General features: G+C 43.0%; 1 protein-coding gene across 1 annotated transcript in view; it reads left to right on the forward strand.

Moving 5' to 3' along the window:
* Positions 1 to 18,356, forward strand: part of LAMA3 (laminin subunit alpha 3) — a 156,764-nt gene that overhangs the window by 115,401 nt on the left and 23,007 nt on the right. Inside the window, exons 43-54 of the mRNA XM_072152048.1 lie at positions 323 to 403; positions 6,666 to 6,772; positions 8,196 to 8,237; positions 9,553 to 9,704; positions 10,225 to 10,335; positions 11,071 to 11,182; positions 12,027 to 12,188; positions 12,398 to 12,594; positions 14,131 to 14,247; positions 15,820 to 15,974; positions 16,289 to 16,430; positions 17,162 to 17,261. Coding sequence (XP_072008149.1) covers positions 323 to 403; positions 6,666 to 6,772; positions 8,196 to 8,237; positions 9,553 to 9,704; positions 10,225 to 10,335; positions 11,071 to 11,182; positions 12,027 to 12,188; positions 12,398 to 12,594; positions 14,131 to 14,247; positions 15,820 to 15,974; positions 16,289 to 16,430; positions 17,162 to 17,261 — 1,478 coding nt within the window. The remainder of the gene's footprint in view (positions 1 to 322; positions 404 to 6,665; positions 6,773 to 8,195; positions 8,238 to 9,552; positions 9,705 to 10,224; positions 10,336 to 11,070; positions 11,183 to 12,026; positions 12,189 to 12,397; positions 12,595 to 14,130; positions 14,248 to 15,819; positions 15,975 to 16,288; positions 16,431 to 17,161; positions 17,262 to 18,356) is intronic.

Raw genomic sequence — 18,356 nt, forward strand, 5'->3', positions numbered from 1 at the left:
TTAATTTATGACTTTGCATTTCATAGTCAATAGAGCGTGGGAACACGGCATAGATCAATGGTAAAGTGTACACCTCACATTGTTGGCTGATGGTTGTCTGATGATTTATTAGGCATGTGCTGTAGTATAGATAACTTTTGTTGTCTTAGTACATAACAGTGAGTGCAGCTCACCAGTGCTCAGTGTGTTAGAGGTATTTCAGGATACTAAGCATACTTACAGGAGAGCTGTACTTTATGACAACTATTCTGTCTATTTTGCCACTGTCTTTCTGAAGAAAATGTTACTTAAGTGAAATGTGGATATTTTTTCTTTTTTGTAGCTTTTCAACAGGATGTTCTGGAAGTGGCAGAAATCTCAGGTGTTTCTGCAAACCAGGATACACGGGGTACAACTGCGGAGAGTAAGTAGACATATGAATTCTAAAGTTAAAGGGTTATTCCTATTTCAGCATTCACATCTAATTTAATTCATCTGCCATATATGTACATATTTCTTCCATTGGATGTTGTATACCTGTGTGAAGATAATTTCCCATGTGGTCCCTTACAAACAAGATTGCTCCTTGCATACGACCACCTCTTGGAGAGATTTCACAAAGAAACAAATAAATTAAAGGACATCTACCAACAGAATGAAGGATTGTAAACCAAGCACTCTGACATACTAGTGTGTGCCCCTCTGGCAGGATCTGCTCTTTAGCTTCTTATGCCATGGATTTTACAAAAAAGGGCGTTTGCAAATGTTCCTGAGGGGCTCCAGGATCCAATGGTGTTAATGGACCCTGGAGCCCCTTAGGCTTATTTGGATAATTATTAAAGCCTTTTTTTCTTAAAAACAAGAAATAAGAAACTAAAAGAAGAGCAGAACCTGCCAGAGGCCATGATAGCTAACATCTGCTTGCCGTTGTCCACCTTTAGGGCGCCAGTGTTGTTTGTTCTTTTGTTAGACAGTGAGGGCTTTAGATACTTTTCCACCATCAGGAGGGGGTCTTGACTACAAGGGCTAGTTAGTGCACTGTGTTCTGGCTAACAAAACATGCCCTTATGTATAAGATGTTGTCTAGGGCTGTATGCCCTGTAGGATACTCAGTGGAATACACTCACTACTGTATCTGCACTCTATATTCTCCTGATGAGACAGATGAAACGTGGAGTGACACTCTGTAGTAATGTTTAAGATTGTTTTGAAGTGTATCCTTGTTGACAGCTTTACATTGCCCTCTGAATAATTTGTGCTAGTGGTACTCATCACTACCCATCCTGCTGCTAACATCTAGTGATGGCTTTGGACATCATAAGCGGAACGTGACACACCATTAAGTCATATGGATGGCTAATAAGTTACACAACCAACCCTCATACACAATTTGACGTTCCATTATGCCTACACTTAGCCACTGGCATGCACCGTAGTCACATTTACTAAGTGACTTCTCATCTTGATACTCAGTGTTGCTGCACCCTTTAGAAATAGCCATAAATATATGTGGGTAAATAGGTTTTATATATCTTTTGTCGCATATTCCCTTTGTTAATGTGCAGTGATAGAGATCCTGCCAGAGGGGTGTGAGACACTGAAGGGGTTAACTGTGGATGGACGGTATGTTTCCCCTAGGTTTTCCTATTATGCAAGACCTTAGTGCTGAGGTTGTGTTGTCCAGCACCTTAGACACAGGTGGTGGGAGCAGCCTAATCAGTCTGCATAAAGTGGCTGAGCAGTGCTGAGAGTGTGGTCTCTCTGAAAGGAGGCTGGAGAGCACACAGCCCTGACCTCTGTGCCTGGAGCAGCGACTTATTTTATGTACTAGTGGTGAGTTAGAGAAACTCTGTCTAGTTAGCACCCTGACGGGTAGGATTTTGTTTGTTTAATGCCTGAATGTAAAGGCTGTTTTATTTTGCTGCTGCAATAAACGCAGGCGAGACCTGTTTTGGACTGTACCTTGGTGTCACTGTCTTGAACTGCATCACAGCACCCCGCTACCACGGTCTCTACTGGGCCAAATCTCCCACATATGGTGCTTCGGATTGCGGGCAGTTCAAAAGACACACCTGAAAGGCTCGCTACATCCTGCAACATTGCATGGCCTGGGTGAAAGCAGCAGGCAAATTGCAGGATAAAGCCAAGATGGAGGACTTTATTAAAGCCATGCTCCAGCAGCAGGAGGAGAGATCCCGCCAGCAGCAAGCCATGCTCCAGCTGCAGGAGGAGAGGTCCCGCCAGCAGCAAGCCATGCTCCAGCAGCAGGAGGAGAGGTCCCGCCAGCAGCAGGAAGAGTCCCAGGCTAATTGGCAGCTGCAGCAAGCCATGCTCCAGCAGCAGGAGGAGAGGTCCCGCCAGCAGCAGGAGGAGTCCCAGGCTAATCGGCAGCTGCAGCAAGCCATGTTCCAGCAGCAGGAGGAGAGGTCCCGCCAGCAGCAGGAAGAGTCCCGAGCCATGTTCCAGCTGATGATGGAAAAGTTTTCTGGCATTATGGCAGCACCGCAAGCAACGGCTACTGAGGGGTCCCATACTGGTTTGCAAGGGTATCCGGTTGTCCAGCATTCCGCACGGGCTGCAGTGCAGAAGGCCTTACAAAAGATGACGGCGACGGACGACGTGGAGGCGTATCTCACTGTGTTCGAGCGAGTAGCAGAGCGAGAGGAGTTACCAGCTGAGCAGTGGGCAGATGTCCTGGCACCGTTCCTGACAGGCGAATCGCAGAAGGCCTACTTCGACCTGAGTGAAACAGAAGCCCGTGAGTACCCCCAGCTAAAGGCAGAGATTCTGTCTCGTCTTGGGGTCACCATACAAGTTCATTCCAGCCGGGTCCACCAGTGGGCATACTCAGAAAAACTACCCCCAGGCAGTCTGGTCACCCTGGTGCGGGGAACTTTGGTTGATCCTGGACTGTACAGTAGGCGTAAAGTGGGAGTGCTATGTATACATGGGGACACTCGCGAATATCCCACTGCCGTCATCAACCTACATACACCTTGTGGTACTGTCACCCATAAAGTGGGGGTGGTGGGGACCCTGTTTCATGAGGCTATTATCGGCAGAGACTTTCCGGTGTTTTGGGACCTCTGGAGACGAAGACCCACCTCAGGTGCTGTTGCAGATAATGGACATCAGGTGTGTCCGGCCTTGGCCCCTGAACCCTTTGAGGCCAATGTACCCACACCAGCAGTAGGGCTGACCCCATGTGATGAATTCTCTCCCCTAGAGGTCCTAGCTGGTGAGGTCGAGGGCCACCAGGAGGTGGCCGACATGCCGGACCTTGAGATTTCCCGTGAAAATTTTGGAGCTGCACAGCTACAGGACCCTACCTTATTTAAAGCACGGGAGAATGTTAAGGTGATAAATGGGGTACTCCAAATACCAGGGGCTGACAAAATATATCCCCGAATGGTGATTGTTGGGGAACTGTTGTACAGGGTTGACCAGGTACGGGGAGAGGAGGTTGAGCAACTTGTAGTACCCCAAACTCACCGTATGCTGGTGCTAGATTTGGCACATAAACATGTGCTGGGAGGGCACTTATGTGCTGAGAAGACCCGAGAGAGGATCCTGCAGAGATTTTTCTGGCCCGGGGTGTGGGAGGAGGTAAACCGGTATTGTAGCTCCTGCCCTGAGTGCCAACTTACTGCCCCGGTGTCCCACTTCAGGAGTCCTCTGGTACCGTTACCAATCATAGAGGTGCCGTTTGAACGGGTTGCAATGGATTTGGTTGGCCCCATAGTCAAGTCCACAAGGGGGCACCAGTACATCCTGGTTATCCTGGACTACGCTACGCGGTATCCAGAGGCAATCCCGTTAAGGAACACCTCCTCCAAAAACATTGCTAGGGAGCTGTTCCAGGTATTCTCCCGTACAGGCCTCCCCAAGGAAATCTTGACTGACCAGTGAACCCCATTCATGTCTAGAGTAATGAAGGAGATGTGTAAATTACTCCAGGTTAAACAGCTCCGCACCTCTGTATATCATCCTCAGACAGATGGCCTGGTCGAGAGGTTTAACAAGACCTTGAAGGGGATGCTAAAGAGGGTGGTCAGCAAAGATGGGAAGGACTGGGATTGTTTGTTGCCTTATTTGATGTTTGCCATACGTGAAGTTCCCCAGTCCTCCACAGGTTTCTCACCCTTTGAGCTGTTATATGGCCATTCCCCACGTGGGCTTTTGGATGTAGCTAAGGAGACCTAGGAACAGGAGAGGACCCCCCACCGTATTGTGATTGAACACGTCTCCCTTATGCAGGACCGCATAGCGGCGGTAATGCCCCTTGTAAAGGAGCACATTACAAGGGCACAAGAGGCCCAGTCTAGGGTCTACAATAGATCAGCCAGACTCAGGACCTTTAACCCAGGCGACAGAGTGCTAGTTCTGGTGCCCACCGTTGACAGTAAGTTCTTGGCAAAATGGCAAGGACCATATGAGGTCATGGAGAAAGTGGGGGAGGTAAACTACAAGGTATCTCAGCCGGGGAGGAGGAAACCCGAACAGATATACCACGTGAACCTCCTAAAGCCATGGAGGGAAAGAGAGTCCCTGATGGCCGTGGGAGTAGAAAAAGCGTCTGTCCCCAAGAAGGTGACACCGGAGGTAGGTGTACCCGATGCCAAGGTGCCTGAAGTACGGATCTCGGAGTCCCTCTCCAGGGCCCAGATTCAGGAAGCGAAGGAGTTTGTGCTCCGAAACGTTGATGTGTTCTCTAAGTTACCGGGACGTACTTCAGTCATCAAGCATGACATCATAACCGAACCCCACATCCGGGTACACCAAAAACCCTACCGGGTCCCTGAAGCGCGCCGGCTTTCCATATCCGAAGAAGTGTTAGAAGTGTTAGACCTGGGGGTTATCGAGGAGTCTAAAAGTGACTGGTCGACTCCTATTGTGTTGATTCCCAAACCTGATGGTTCCCTACGGTTCTGCAATGACTTTAGGAAGTTAAACGAGGTGTCCAAATTTGATTCTTATCCTATGCCCAGAGTTGACGAGTTGATAGAACGACTTGGACAGGCTAGGTTCTTCTCCACCCTTGACCTGACGAAAGGGTATTGGCAGGTACCCCTTACTGACAGGGCCAAAGAGAAGACCGCTTTTGTTACTCCTGATGGGCTTTTTCAGTATGTGGTACTCAACTTTGGGCTACATGGGGCTCCCGCCACATTCCAGAGGTTAATGGATCTCGTGCTAAAACCTCACCGGAGATATGCCTCGGCCTACCTGGATGACATCATAGTCTATAGTAACGATTGGGAGAGTCATCTAGCCAAGGTACAAGCAGTGGTAGACTCTCTGAGGGCAGCAGGGTTGACAGCGAACCCCCAAAAATGTGCACTTGGTCTGGAAGAGGCCCGTTACCTGGGGTACCGTATTGGGCGAGGTGTCATCAAACCCCAAGTAAATAAAGTGGAGGTGATACAGCAGTGGCCACGACCTATGAGCAAGAAGCAAGTGAGGGCTTTCCTAGGCATAGTGGGCTATTATCGCCGATTTATTCCCGATTTTGCAACAATAGCGGCACCCCTGACTGACCTGACCAAGGGTAGCAGGTCGGTAATGGTAAAGTGGAGTGAAGAGGCTGAGGGGGCGTTTCAGCGACTTAAGACGGTTTTGTGCGAGGGACCGGTACTGATCACCCCTAACTTCACCAAAACCTTTATTGTACAGACTGACGCTTCTGACGTGGGCTTAGGGGCTGTCCTGTCCCAAGTAGTGGAGGGTGAGGAACATCCTGTGACATTCCTGAGCCGCAAGCTCACTTCTCCTGAGAAGAACTATAGTATAGTTGAGAGGGAGTGCTTGGCGATTAAATGGGCTCTGGAATCCCTGAGGTATTACTTGATAGGGCGACAGTTTACACTAGTGACCGATCACTCTCCCCTCACCTGGATGAGTCAGGCCAAAGAGAGGAACGCCAGTGTCACAAGGTGGTTCCTAATGTTGCAGAATTTCAAGTTTACGGTAGAACATCGAGCAGGAAAGCTGCATGGGAATGCCGATGCCCTGTCTCATACCCACTGTCTGATGGCCAAAAGTGTTCGCCCCCACAGGGTCAAAAAGAGGGGGAGGGTATGTGAGACACTGAAGGGGTTAACTGTGGATGGGCGGTATGTTTCCCCTAGGTTTTCCTATTATGCAAGGCCTTAGTGCTGAGGTTGTGTTGTCCAGCACCTTAGACACAGGTGGTGGGAGCAGCCTAATCAGTCTGCATAAAGTGGCTGAGCAGTGCAGAGAGTGTGGTCTCTCTGAAAGGAGGCTGGAGAGCACACAGCCCTGACCTCTGTGCCTGGAGCAGCGACTTATTTTATGTACTAGTGGTGAGTTAGAGAAACTCTGTTTAGTTAGCACCCTGACGGGTAGGATTTTGTTTGTTTAATGCCTGAATGTAAAGGCTGTTTTATTTTGCTGCTGCAATAAACGCAGGCGAGACCTGTTTTGGACTGTACCTTGGTGTCACTGTCTTGAACTGCATCACAGCACCCCGCTACCACGGTCTCCACTGGGCCAAATCTCCCACAGGGGCCACACACCTGCTTAAGTGTACTTGGTTTACAGTCCTTGACCCTGATGATAGATGTCCTTTAAATGTGAATACCAAGATGTGAATACCCCTTTAAGGGGTTGCTAGTTGCATCGACCCTTGTAGCTTTATGTATATAACTTCTCTCTACTATATACAGATGTGCTCGAGGCTATTATGGAAATCCTTTACGGCTGGGCGGCAAGTGTCAACCATGTAACTGTGGAAACAATGGGCAGCTGATCAGTTGTGACCCTTTAACAGGAGGTAGGACTGAACATCAGTGTCTCTTTACCATGTTTCCATGTTCATTTGTAGTCAAGACAGCACAATCAAACAAATTAGGTTTGTCCCTTTTTGTGTATCTAAAAAAAGTACCTGACTAAAGAGGTTGTGCGCTTTCAGCAAAAAAAAATGTATATTGTTTGTGAAATTAAAAGTTATAGGCACGCTCCATTGTCATGGGATGTCACACAGATGCACAGCTTGTTAGCATCACGGAAAGTAATCAGATCTGTGTATTGTAATGAGCGATGCATCTGTATATAATATATAATGAAAAAATTCTATATGCAGTAATACAGTATTCAAAAAAAAAAACGACAAACCCAGACAACATGTGAAAAACTCAGGCGCAGTGTAGCATATACAGGCGGTCCCCTACTTAAGGACACCCGACTTACAGACAACCCATAGTTACAGACCCCTCTGACCTCTGGTGAAGCTCTCTGGATGTTACTATAGTTACCCAGACTGCAATGATCAGCCGTAAGGTGTCTGTAATGAAGCTTTATTGATAATCCTTGGTCCCATTACAGCAAAAAATGTTTAAACTCCAATTGTCACTGGATCTACAATTATAAAATATACAGTTTCGACTTACATAGAAATTCAACTTAAGAACAAACCTCCGGACCCTATTTTGTACGTAACCCGGGGACTGCCTGTACCATAGTTATAGTAACAGCCTAGTGATCTATAATACACATTATTACTAACTAAAGGCAATCCTTGTCGAACTCACACTTCCCAGCATGCTGGCTACACATTTTATAAAGACTGGGTTTTAGATTTGGTACCAGTAGGCTTTATACAGCACTTTTTTGGATATACAGTGATTGGAATCTCCGCAATAGGTAAAACTTTATCCTCCTATATGACAACAATTTATAGCATACCATGTTTTTATGGGTAATTATTATTGTTTTGTATGTAATTACTGTGACTTATCGCAACCTGAATACAGGCAGTCCCCTACTTAAGAACACTCAACTTACAGACAATCCCTAGTTACAAATGGACCTCTGGTAATTGGTAACTTACTGTACTTTAGCCATAGGCTACAACAATCGGCTATAACAGTTATTAAAGGTGTCTGTAATGAAGCTTTATTGCTAATCCTGGTTCTTATGACAACCCAACATTTTTAAAATCCAATTGTCATAGAGACCAAAAAAAAAATTGGCTGGGGTTACAATTATGAAGTATACAGTTCTGACTTACATACAAATTCAACTTAAGAACAAACCAACAGAACCTATCTTGTACGTAACCCAGGGACTGTCTGTAGTTGTAAATAGTAAAATCTGTAAATAGTAAAAGGTTGATAAAACATTGATAAAAAATAGTCGAAACAGAAAAATTTCTATGCAAATTTTGAAGCATATTTATTTATTGGATTTTTTCCCAGAATGCTTTGATGAAGATCCTAAGGACACAGGAAATGATGACTGTAAGTGTGGACACCAAATGTAAATTTATCAATGTAGCATAGTCTCTGATCCCTAATAAAATCTGGAACATCAGTTACCCATGATTGTATATCATGTCCAGTGGGCAGGATTGTCCCATGAATAAATTGTAATCAGATTACATGTCTTTTTTATATGAGAATGAATACCTTGACTGTAAGCAGGTTTTGTACAGAACATTGCTAAACAGAATTTTATTAATAATGTCCACTTGGCAAAACTAGAATATCTTAAAATGTATTTCCCCAGTGCCCTAAAGTCTTCCATGTACTGGAGAGTGCAGCAAAAACTCAATATACTATAAATCTCCTGACCTGAAGAAGGCTTCTTGCTCCATAAGATGTGGGAGCTTTTAGTCTGCATTTTATGTTCTATTTATAATTGAGCAAACAGGACAATTTATTGTTATGCTTTGTAAAAAAAAAGAAAGGGCAAATCATGGATTATGAGTAATAAACAGTATGCCCTAAAATAGTTTTTCATCTTTTCATTTCATCAAATTTTTCATTTTTGGGTATATGTGCTTATATTTGTTATCCATAGCCTCCTTCCTTCTAATCCACTTTTACAATTATGAGTCATTCTGTTCTCTGGCTTCACAGACTGTTACCCTGTGCAAGAGCACTTCCCCCTCCCACTGTGTGAGATTACAGCAGACAGAGGGAGGGGAAAGTGCTGAGGGAGCAGGGGGAGGGGAAGTGCTCCTGCACAGTGTAACAGGCTGGGAAGCTACAGCATGAAGGGGCTCTGGTAGTGACCCCCAGGGCCCTTCTGATTCATAAGCATAAATTGATTTTATAAGGATGGAGACCATGGATTACAAATAGCCGAATACAAAGATTAGCACAGTCACGGTGCCTGGATCTATGAGTAAGTGTCCCTGGTTTATCTTGATGGATTTTGATTCTTTAAGGACTTGGAGTGATAATATATAAAGGTACAGTGCTGAGTAGGTTCTGTATGTACAGTTCTGCCTCTTTGATCCAGGAGAGCTAATTTTTGTAAGCATTACCTGCACTGATAGACTTGAGCCATGTTTGTATTTATTGTAACAGCTGCCCATAATACTAGATATATCTGATCTGGCACTGACTCCTCCAGGAAAGTGAGGATGTCCGGAAGTGAGATCAACTGATTGTCTCTGGAAAGTGGTTGTCTTTGATGAAATTACTTCTTAAATCTAGTTCACAGATATAGACCACATTGTAGGAGAACCTATTTTTCTAATCTCGTACAACTATGTAACATCTAGATTTGATGTGTTTATGGTGAAGTGCGGGATTTTTTATTTTTCAGTATGTGACAGCTGCGTTGATACCCTCTTGGTGGACATAATGACTATAAGTGATGAGCTCAACCTTATTAAAGCAAGGTTACAGAGCATCAATGCAACTAGCCGAGCGCTGGAACAGATCCGAGCATTAGAAGCCCGCATCCGGGAAGTAAAAGTAAGTATAAAAGTGTTCTAAAAGTGGTCAGAGGCTTGAGAAAGCGCTTTGTAGCGCGAAACGGCCCGTCGCCTTGCCGCATGTCGGCGTCCTGTACCTGCACCTGCACCAAATAAAGAAAACATTGATGTACCGTACTGGAGAGTGCCGCACCTTCTTCTCTGCAATCGCTCGTATAGTGACCTGGATCTACGCTCGCGCTGAGCACCCCAGAGGTACCAACGCACATCACTGATGTTTTTTGCATAAAACCATCCTATTGCTTTGATATAAGAGGGGGTAGTGCCGGTTCTCACTTCTATCTCTTAATAAAAGTGTTCTATATATTTTCATATTGCCATCTTTACACTGTAATGTGAATGATGTTCCTATTAGAACTGTTGCCAGGTAGACCAGGTAGACCTTTTTCATTGTTCTTGTATCTCCCAGCCCATGATGCACAAAGTAGAACAAAGTGTAAAATTAGATTTAAAAACTTACATTTATAATGTATTTTTATCGATTTCTTTTAATTTTATAGCAACAATATGACAGCTACAACAGTAAACTCACAAGCCAGCGCCAGAAGGTGAACAACTTGGACAGAGACACAAATGCTCTTAAACTGCAGATAGCAGGACTTCTAGAAAAGGTAAGTGCAATGTCACAGGATGGCTAGGAGAGTAGACTAGCCTGGATGTCATGGATAGCGGATTTGGAGCCTTCTGTATTTTGGGAAAAAAAATTGGGGCCACTTTAAAGACTTGACAAGAAACACCAGGGAACACCCCATCAAGAAACTTTTATTAGCTATACACAGGACGATATTCGGGGTCCCTGATTCTCTGATGTGTATGTAGTGGTAGTGTGGATACGTTCACTTCATGCGACTCCTTTCGAACATGAGTAAATAAAATGCTATGCAAGGGCAGACATTCATTTATTAGTTTATTATTGTGAATGGGCCTCACAGTGCACCTTGAGGTGATTGTTACGTCTCTGTCCCCCAATAGGCCAACTAATACCCAAAAAATCTGTATTATGACACTCTCAGGGACATTTATTATCATTTTTTGGCGGTTTGTGGTGTTTGGTACATCTGTGCCTTATTTATGAACTGTTGGCACAACAAAAAAAGCTGTTTTCCTGACTTTCACACTTTTTATGCGGGCAAAGCTGTGCAAACCCGACACTTTTCCTGCACTTCTTGGTTTTTTGGCACAATTTTCGGTAGTTCGGTTAGTTCAAACCATTTTCGGTAGTGCGCCAATTCATTAAACCCTTGCGCCTCAATCTAACATCCCAGTGTTAATTACCGCTCAATTCAGGTGCCTAAAACACAGAACCTGATACACTTTTAATAAATGCCCCACTATGTCTCTTTCAGGCTGAAATTAATTCTAAGAAGTATGAAGCCTTCATGATGAGTGCAGATGATACCTTCCGGAACGCCAGTCACATGCTGCTAACCATTGACCTTCTTGTAAAGAATATTAATGGTAGGTCACTTATGATTTATATGGACAGTCCTGCAAGGGACCTTAAAATTAGGATTTCAGAGAAAATTAAGAAAAGAAAAAGATCCATTTTTTTACAATAAATTTTCATTCTTTATTAAACAAGATGCAAAAGTACATAACAATGGGTATGAGTAAGTACCTTATGAGTAAGTAGAGGGGAAAAAATTATTCACATAACAACAGTAAGTACATTGGAAACACATTTAGTTCTAAATCAGGCATACCCAACAGGGGAACCATGGCCCGTATGCAGATATCAGCCGTCTGGAATGTATGTTATATATAGCATTGTTGTGCACCTAATAAATTTGCTGTGTATCTAATATAAGTGAATACAAAGACATCTGGAAGGTGCTAAATAGTGCATAGAAGCAAATAAATTTAATTTATTTAGTTATCTTAGATGCTTTGCATTATCAGTAAGTGATTACATGACCAATGTTTTAATTCCCCATTTAAATCTTTATGGTGCTCTGCTTGTACATTCACTAAAGAGCATGCTTGAGTAAATGGACCTTTCATCACTATAATTTGTCCAAGTTCTAAATGATAACTCGCACTTTTTATCACAGTTCTAAATATCTTCCTCTTTTGTAAGGAGTCCTATTATTAATAGTATTTATCCCTTATAAGAAGTAAGGGCAATATAGAAGGGCAAGGCCAGACTGCACATTCTTTGTTTGTAGTCTGTTACTCTGGAAACACAATATTTTGGTATTTACAGTTAATAAAAATCTTTACCTGCTTTCCATGGTGCTTGTCTTATTTAATACAATGGGGTATACAGTAGTATATTAATTCATGGTAATGTGTTATATTTCAGTTCTTCTTAAGAATATTGGCAATGCACAAAGTGGCATATCACCCCCTGAAGAGGTGTCTAAGAACATGGCTGAAGCTCAGCGCATGTTAAATGAGATGCGGAAACGCAATTTTAATACACAGAAAAAAGAAGCTGAACTAGAGAAAGAAGAAGCCAAAGCTTGTAAGTTTTAAATAATTTTTGTTTGACCATTATTTTATGAAATTCATATGAGCCATCACCATGTGGATGATCAGCTTTGCTCCTGGCATCTGATTAAATCTTTGTACATAACAAACAATACGTATCTTTGTTCATTTTCATATAGTCAAGTAGAACAGTAGTAAAGGTGGATATTATCTCCATATTCAATTTATTTTAATTAATACTAGTGCTCCACCGAATAAGGAACCAGTTCCAGAAGCATCTGGATCAACATAAGGATTTGATCAGAGAAATCACCAAGTCCATTAAAGATTATGAAGCAAAGTTAAATGATCTCCGAGACGCATTGGTTGAAGCTTCTGGACACACTAAGCAAGCAAATGACTTGAATAAACAGAATGCCATGACCCTTGAAGATATTAAGGTAATGATCATGTCTTTATAATAATCACTTTGCTGATATAAGTTTATACACAATTTGTATCTTGCTATGTCAATAGGTTTCAGTGTTATGTCACATTTAATCTATTGTTAATTTTAGTCAACTTAAAGAGTTGTCCACTTTAAAGGGAACCTGTCACCAGGAACCTCATTTTCACTAAAGACAGGTTACAGAAGCCCATCACACCTGGAGTGCAAATATGCATTTCTGCCTTTTCTAAGCATTTGAATTACAATATAATTGTGTGTTATAACTTACCTTGCATCCTGACAAAATCCTCTGTGTAGTCCCAGGGGTTGGGCTTTAGTTTGGATGCATTTCAAAAAGCACCATGCAACTTGTCTGTGCTGCTCATTCCTCAGCTCTTGGTCCCCACCTTTGTGCTCCTGTACAGCTCCTCCCTCATGCTCCTTCACAGAGGTCAGAGCCTGGTGAGCTTATATCACTGGGAGAGGGAGGAGCTGTACAGGAGCACAAAGATGGGGGCTGAGAGCTGAGCAATCTGCAGGACAGACAAGTCACGTGTTGTTTTTTGAAAGGCATCCACACCAAAGCCCAACCCCTGTGACTTAACAGAGGATTTTGTCAGGGTAAGTTATAACACGCAATTATATTGTAATGTAAATGTTTAGAGAAAGCAAAAACGTTCAACTTGCACTGCAGCTGTAATGGGCTTCTGCAATCTGTCTTTAGTGAAAAAGACGTCCCTGGTGACAGGTTCCCACATTCCAGCAAATAATTGATATTGTTTGTGCAATGAAAAGTTATACTGTACATTTTTCCAATCTACTTTCTGTAAAAATTCTTCACGGTTTCCAAGATCTCTGCTTGTTGTCATCTTGCTGTCATCGTTCCTGTAGATAAACATTGGTCCATGGTCATGTGATCTCACACAGGTGCATGGCGCCTTATAACACACAGGGCAATCAAAGCTGACTGATACTAACGAGCCGTACACCTGGGTGACATCACATGACCATCGACCAGTGTTTATCTACAGGAAGTAAACATAGAATCTTCCTATAGAAAGACAGCAAGCAGAGATCTAGAAAACTGGAGGACTGGATACAGAAAGTATAATGGAAAATGTGATAGCTTTTCATGACAAAAACAATATTAATTACCTGCTGTAATGTGTAGTGGACGACCCATTTAAATATTATAATGGAAAAAGACTTTTGTAGGAAGTAACTTTTACTTGTAAACATACTGTATGTCTTTTAATTTTAACTATAAGCAAATACATTAATAGCATTAGCATTACAGTCTTCTCACAGTCAATTTTCTTCATTGCTTTGGGTAATATAAGACTAAAAGTACAGGGACGGAAGTTTCATCCTATAGTTATAGTTTCACTCTAAAAAGGGACAGAACGTCACATAGATATCGAGCGCCTGTGGGATCCCTTCAAGAATGGACGGGCAACAAAATGCCAGTTTTTACTTTTTTCCTCTTGTGCCATGCTCTTTGTGGTATAGCATGAGATGGTATTAAGCATGTTTTCACCATTGATTGCAGAATAGAGTTGAAGACTTGAGAAGACAACAGAAGGAAGCAGCAAACCATCTGAAGTCGGCAGAGACTAGTCTGGCACAAACTAGCAGTATGGTGAACTTACTGCAGAAAAGTAAAGAGGTACATCCCAAAAATCAAAACGCCGCTTGTCCCCTATCTATCTATGCCTCTGCTTCTCTTTATATATGTATGTGTTTATATCAATCTGTATAAATAAAGGAAAGAGGATAAAGACAGCCTGCTACTAGAAAGGCAATAAAAGTATAAGGATGGATGTACTGAAGAACACAGAAACATGCCACTAGGTCCAAAATATATAATTCTTTATTAAATGCACCACAAACCCAACAAAAAAGAATAAAAACATTTAATAGGTGAACAAAAAGTCACTACAGAAAATGTCTTGCCCAAGGCTAAGCTCAGCATAAAATAATGCTGGCCGTCCTGGAGCGCCAGCGTCCCCTCCTGGCAAGAAATCAGTATGGCAATACAAACATAGTTATCATGTAGGCTAGGGCAGTGATGGCGAACCTTTTGGAGTCCGAGTGCCCAAGCTACAACCAAAATCTACATATATGTCGCAAAGTGCCAACGTGACAATTTAAGCAGTAACTTATTGGACCCTGCTGTATCACAGGTTTTAATTGTATTGGCCTCCTGAGTTCACCAATACAATAGAAAAATGATGGAGAAAATTGGATTGTAGCTTTTCTCCAGGGTCCCCTGAAGAGGAAGAATCAGGGGACCCAGAGCCGGAGCTCCAATGACAATCCATCTCTATCCACACCTTTTCGCTCCTCCTGTAGTCCTGGCAGCCAAGGATGTTGTTTTAAAATAGCGCTGAGCTTGGCACTTTCTGGGCTGTATTGGATCACAGGAGAAAGCCTTGAGTCCTAGCTGACAAACTCTGTGTTGGGGTGAAGGCCTGGGTGCCCACAGAAAGGGCTATTAGTGCCACCTCTGGCACTCGTGCCATTGGTTCGCCACCGCTGGGCTAGGGACTTAAGTTATCACCTGGTACACAAAAAATCAATCAGTAGTGAATAATACGAGTAACAAATAACATCCAATCCCTAGACCATACAAATAGCCAATATACCTCACGGTGACTTCAGATGAAGGGAGCGGGGCCAGGATTAAGGATGGATATAAATCTAAATCCTGATAGAAATAGGATTTTCTGATACATCTGGTTTCCTTATGGAGTTTCATCTGGGTTCTACTATGCACAGTGAATGTACAGCAAAACATGTAGGATTTCCATGATTTTAGTTTCATTTGGCAGATAAGTCAATCAGCAATGCATCCTAACCACAGAAGATGTATAAGTGTTTCCATTATATTTTTTCTACTCCTGGTTTTGGCTACCATATACTGATCAGAACACTGTAATACTGGGCTCATTCAGATTGCTGTACGGATCCAGTATGATATTGACCATACTACAGCTGCAAATCTCATCCCAACCAATGAGCATTTTACCCATTGGATTTGGGAACAAATTAAAGTTTGTATTATGACGTTTCCCTGTTGCTGCATTGATCTGTTTTTTTTATCATGGGAATATTTCTGTTCATGTGTAAATGCATTGCTATAAATGTGTCAAGAATCAGGATAGACCCACATCATCAGTAAGTCTAATTGAAATAATAGCCTTTCATTAATAACTCTATATTCTGTTTTATATAAAAGGAATATGAAAAACTAGCTGCACAGATGTATGGTGCTGAGCAGGAACTAACAGAGAAGGTCAACAACCTCTCCAGAGCAGCCAGTAAGGAGCCATTGGTGATACTGGCGGAAAAACATGCTCAGGCCCTGCAGGATCTGGCCAACCAGCTGCTAGAGTAAGTCTTATACAGGTTCTTCTTTTCTTATCTACATCTTCAATTAGTAACTAGTAAAGATCCATAGCCACACACTTTGGTTTAAAATAAAAAAAATTGTCTTAATATTATATATAAGTAACCTAAACTCAGCAAACTTAAGCTCGTATTTAGAGTATTACTTAGCACTTATTTGGATGATCCTAGATATATATTAGCGCTGTTTCTGCCACTGGAGGGATCCATTTCCCTTTCTTCTTTGATATTGATATGCAGTCACAGGAGATATATAAGTGTAGTGTGCACATCTAACGCAAATACTTTGTATTCCACAGAATTAAGAAGAACACCAGTAATGAGGAGCTGGTGCGCTGCGCTGTGGATGCTTCCAATGCTTATCAGGATATCATAAATGCAATAAAAGCTGCAGAAGATGCTGCAAAGAAAGCAAAGACAGCTGCTGACTCTGCCCTGACAGTAAGCTAAATTACATGATATAATCCAGGAAAACATGGAATCCTTCTAAAAAAAAGAACATACTCTCTTTCATTCACATATACACCTCCCTATAATCACAGATTACTCTCCCCTCATATCATATGACAACCTACCACTCCTACAACAACCTACAACGAGAAGATCAGTTGTTTTAAATGGTTGCAGGGAGCCATTGTATATTTTGGTTACGAAACTGTGTGTTTCGGCAGCAGTCTCTGCTTATAACCACAAGGTGTCAGGAGGGGCATGCGCTAGAACTTTTTATTGCTTTTATTGAAGAGGCTGATCCTTGCATTATTGTCCCATCGCCAAGGTAGTTCAGTGAAGTAGAACTTATCTATAAATCTAAATCTATAAAGCGTACCTGTCACCAATCCCTAAATGCCAGGGTTTTTGTTTGTTTTTTTAATATTCTCATTTAGAAAACATGACTTCTGCAAGTTTGTATGTTAAGAGCTTACACTTACCAGCTTGGCCAACCTATTGTCATACAGAGGCGCATCTTAGGGGAAATAAAAGGTTATCTTTCACATATAACACTTTAGGGGTCATATCCTTTGAACAAGTGGACAGACTAAAAGAAATCTCCCCCAGCATTTTGTAGATGATGACAGGTCCTTATTGAAGCTATAATCTCTTCATATGTCAGCTATATTGATAAGAAGTAAAGCATTTTCTCGCACAATTTCTAACCATCCTGTTTATAATAGAAAGTAGAAACCGAGGATCTGCCTGGAAAAGCCAAAAAGTCTCTGACAGATTCTGAAGACCTGCTAGACCAAGCCAAAAAAACACAGAAATCACTTACAGGTAAAACTAAAGAAGCTTCTGTATGGATATTATGTACATATGGATTTTGTGTTGTTTTAGCATATGACACAGTACCGTACACATTTGCTCAATAATATATAAATAACAATAATTATATATATATATATATATATATATATATATATATATATATATACCGTATATACTCGAGTATAAGCCGACCCGAGTATAAGCCGAGACCCCTAATTTTACCACAAAAAAATGGGAAAACCTATTGACTCGAGTATAAGCCGAGGGTGTAGTATACAGCCAGCTAGCCCACTGTAGTATACAGCCTGTCCCAAGTAGTATACAATCAGCCTGCCCCCATGAAGTATACAGCCTGCCCCCATGAAGTATACAGCCTGCCCCCATGAAGTATACAGCCTGCTCCCATGAAGTATACAGCCTGCTCCCATGAAGTATACAGCCTGCTCCCATGAAGTATACAGCCTGCCCCCATGAAGTATACAGCCTGCTCCCATGAAGTATACAGCCTGCTCCCATGAAGTATACAGCCTGCCCCCATGAAGTATACAGCCTGCTCCCATGAAGTATACAGCCTGCCCCCATGAAGTATACAGCCTGCCCCCATGAAGTATACAGCCTGCCCCCATGAAGTATACAGCCTGCCCCCATGAAGTATACAGCCTGCCCCCATGAAGTATACAGCCTGCCCCCAAAAAGTATACAGCCTGCCCTCAGTATAATAAAAAAATAAACTTAATACTCACCCTCCGACGATACTCACCTTTGATTTGAAGTGGCGGCTCCCGGTTCTCGGCGGCGGCTCCTGGTCCTGGGCGGCGGCTCCCGGTCCTCGGCGGCAGCTCCCGATCCTCTGCGGCGGCTTCTCTCTTCGATCTTCACGTGCCGGCAGTCGCGTCCATGCGACTTGCCAGCGGGCGCACAGTGCGATGCGGCGGTGTCGCCGCTGATGACGTCATCAGCGGCGACACCGCTACATCATATTGTGCGCCCGCCGGCAAGTCGCATAGACGCGACTGCCGGCACTTGAAAATCGAAGAGAGAAGCCGCCGCAGAGGATCGGGAGCTGCCGCCGAGGACCAGGAGCCGCCGCCGAGGACCGGGAGC

This window comes from Engystomops pustulosus, chromosome 5 (assembly GCF_040894005.1).
Source record: "Engystomops pustulosus chromosome 5, aEngPut4.maternal, whole genome shotgun sequence".
In the NCBI taxonomy this organism is placed as follows: domain Eukaryota; kingdom Metazoa; phylum Chordata; class Amphibia; order Anura; family Leptodactylidae; genus Engystomops; species Engystomops pustulosus.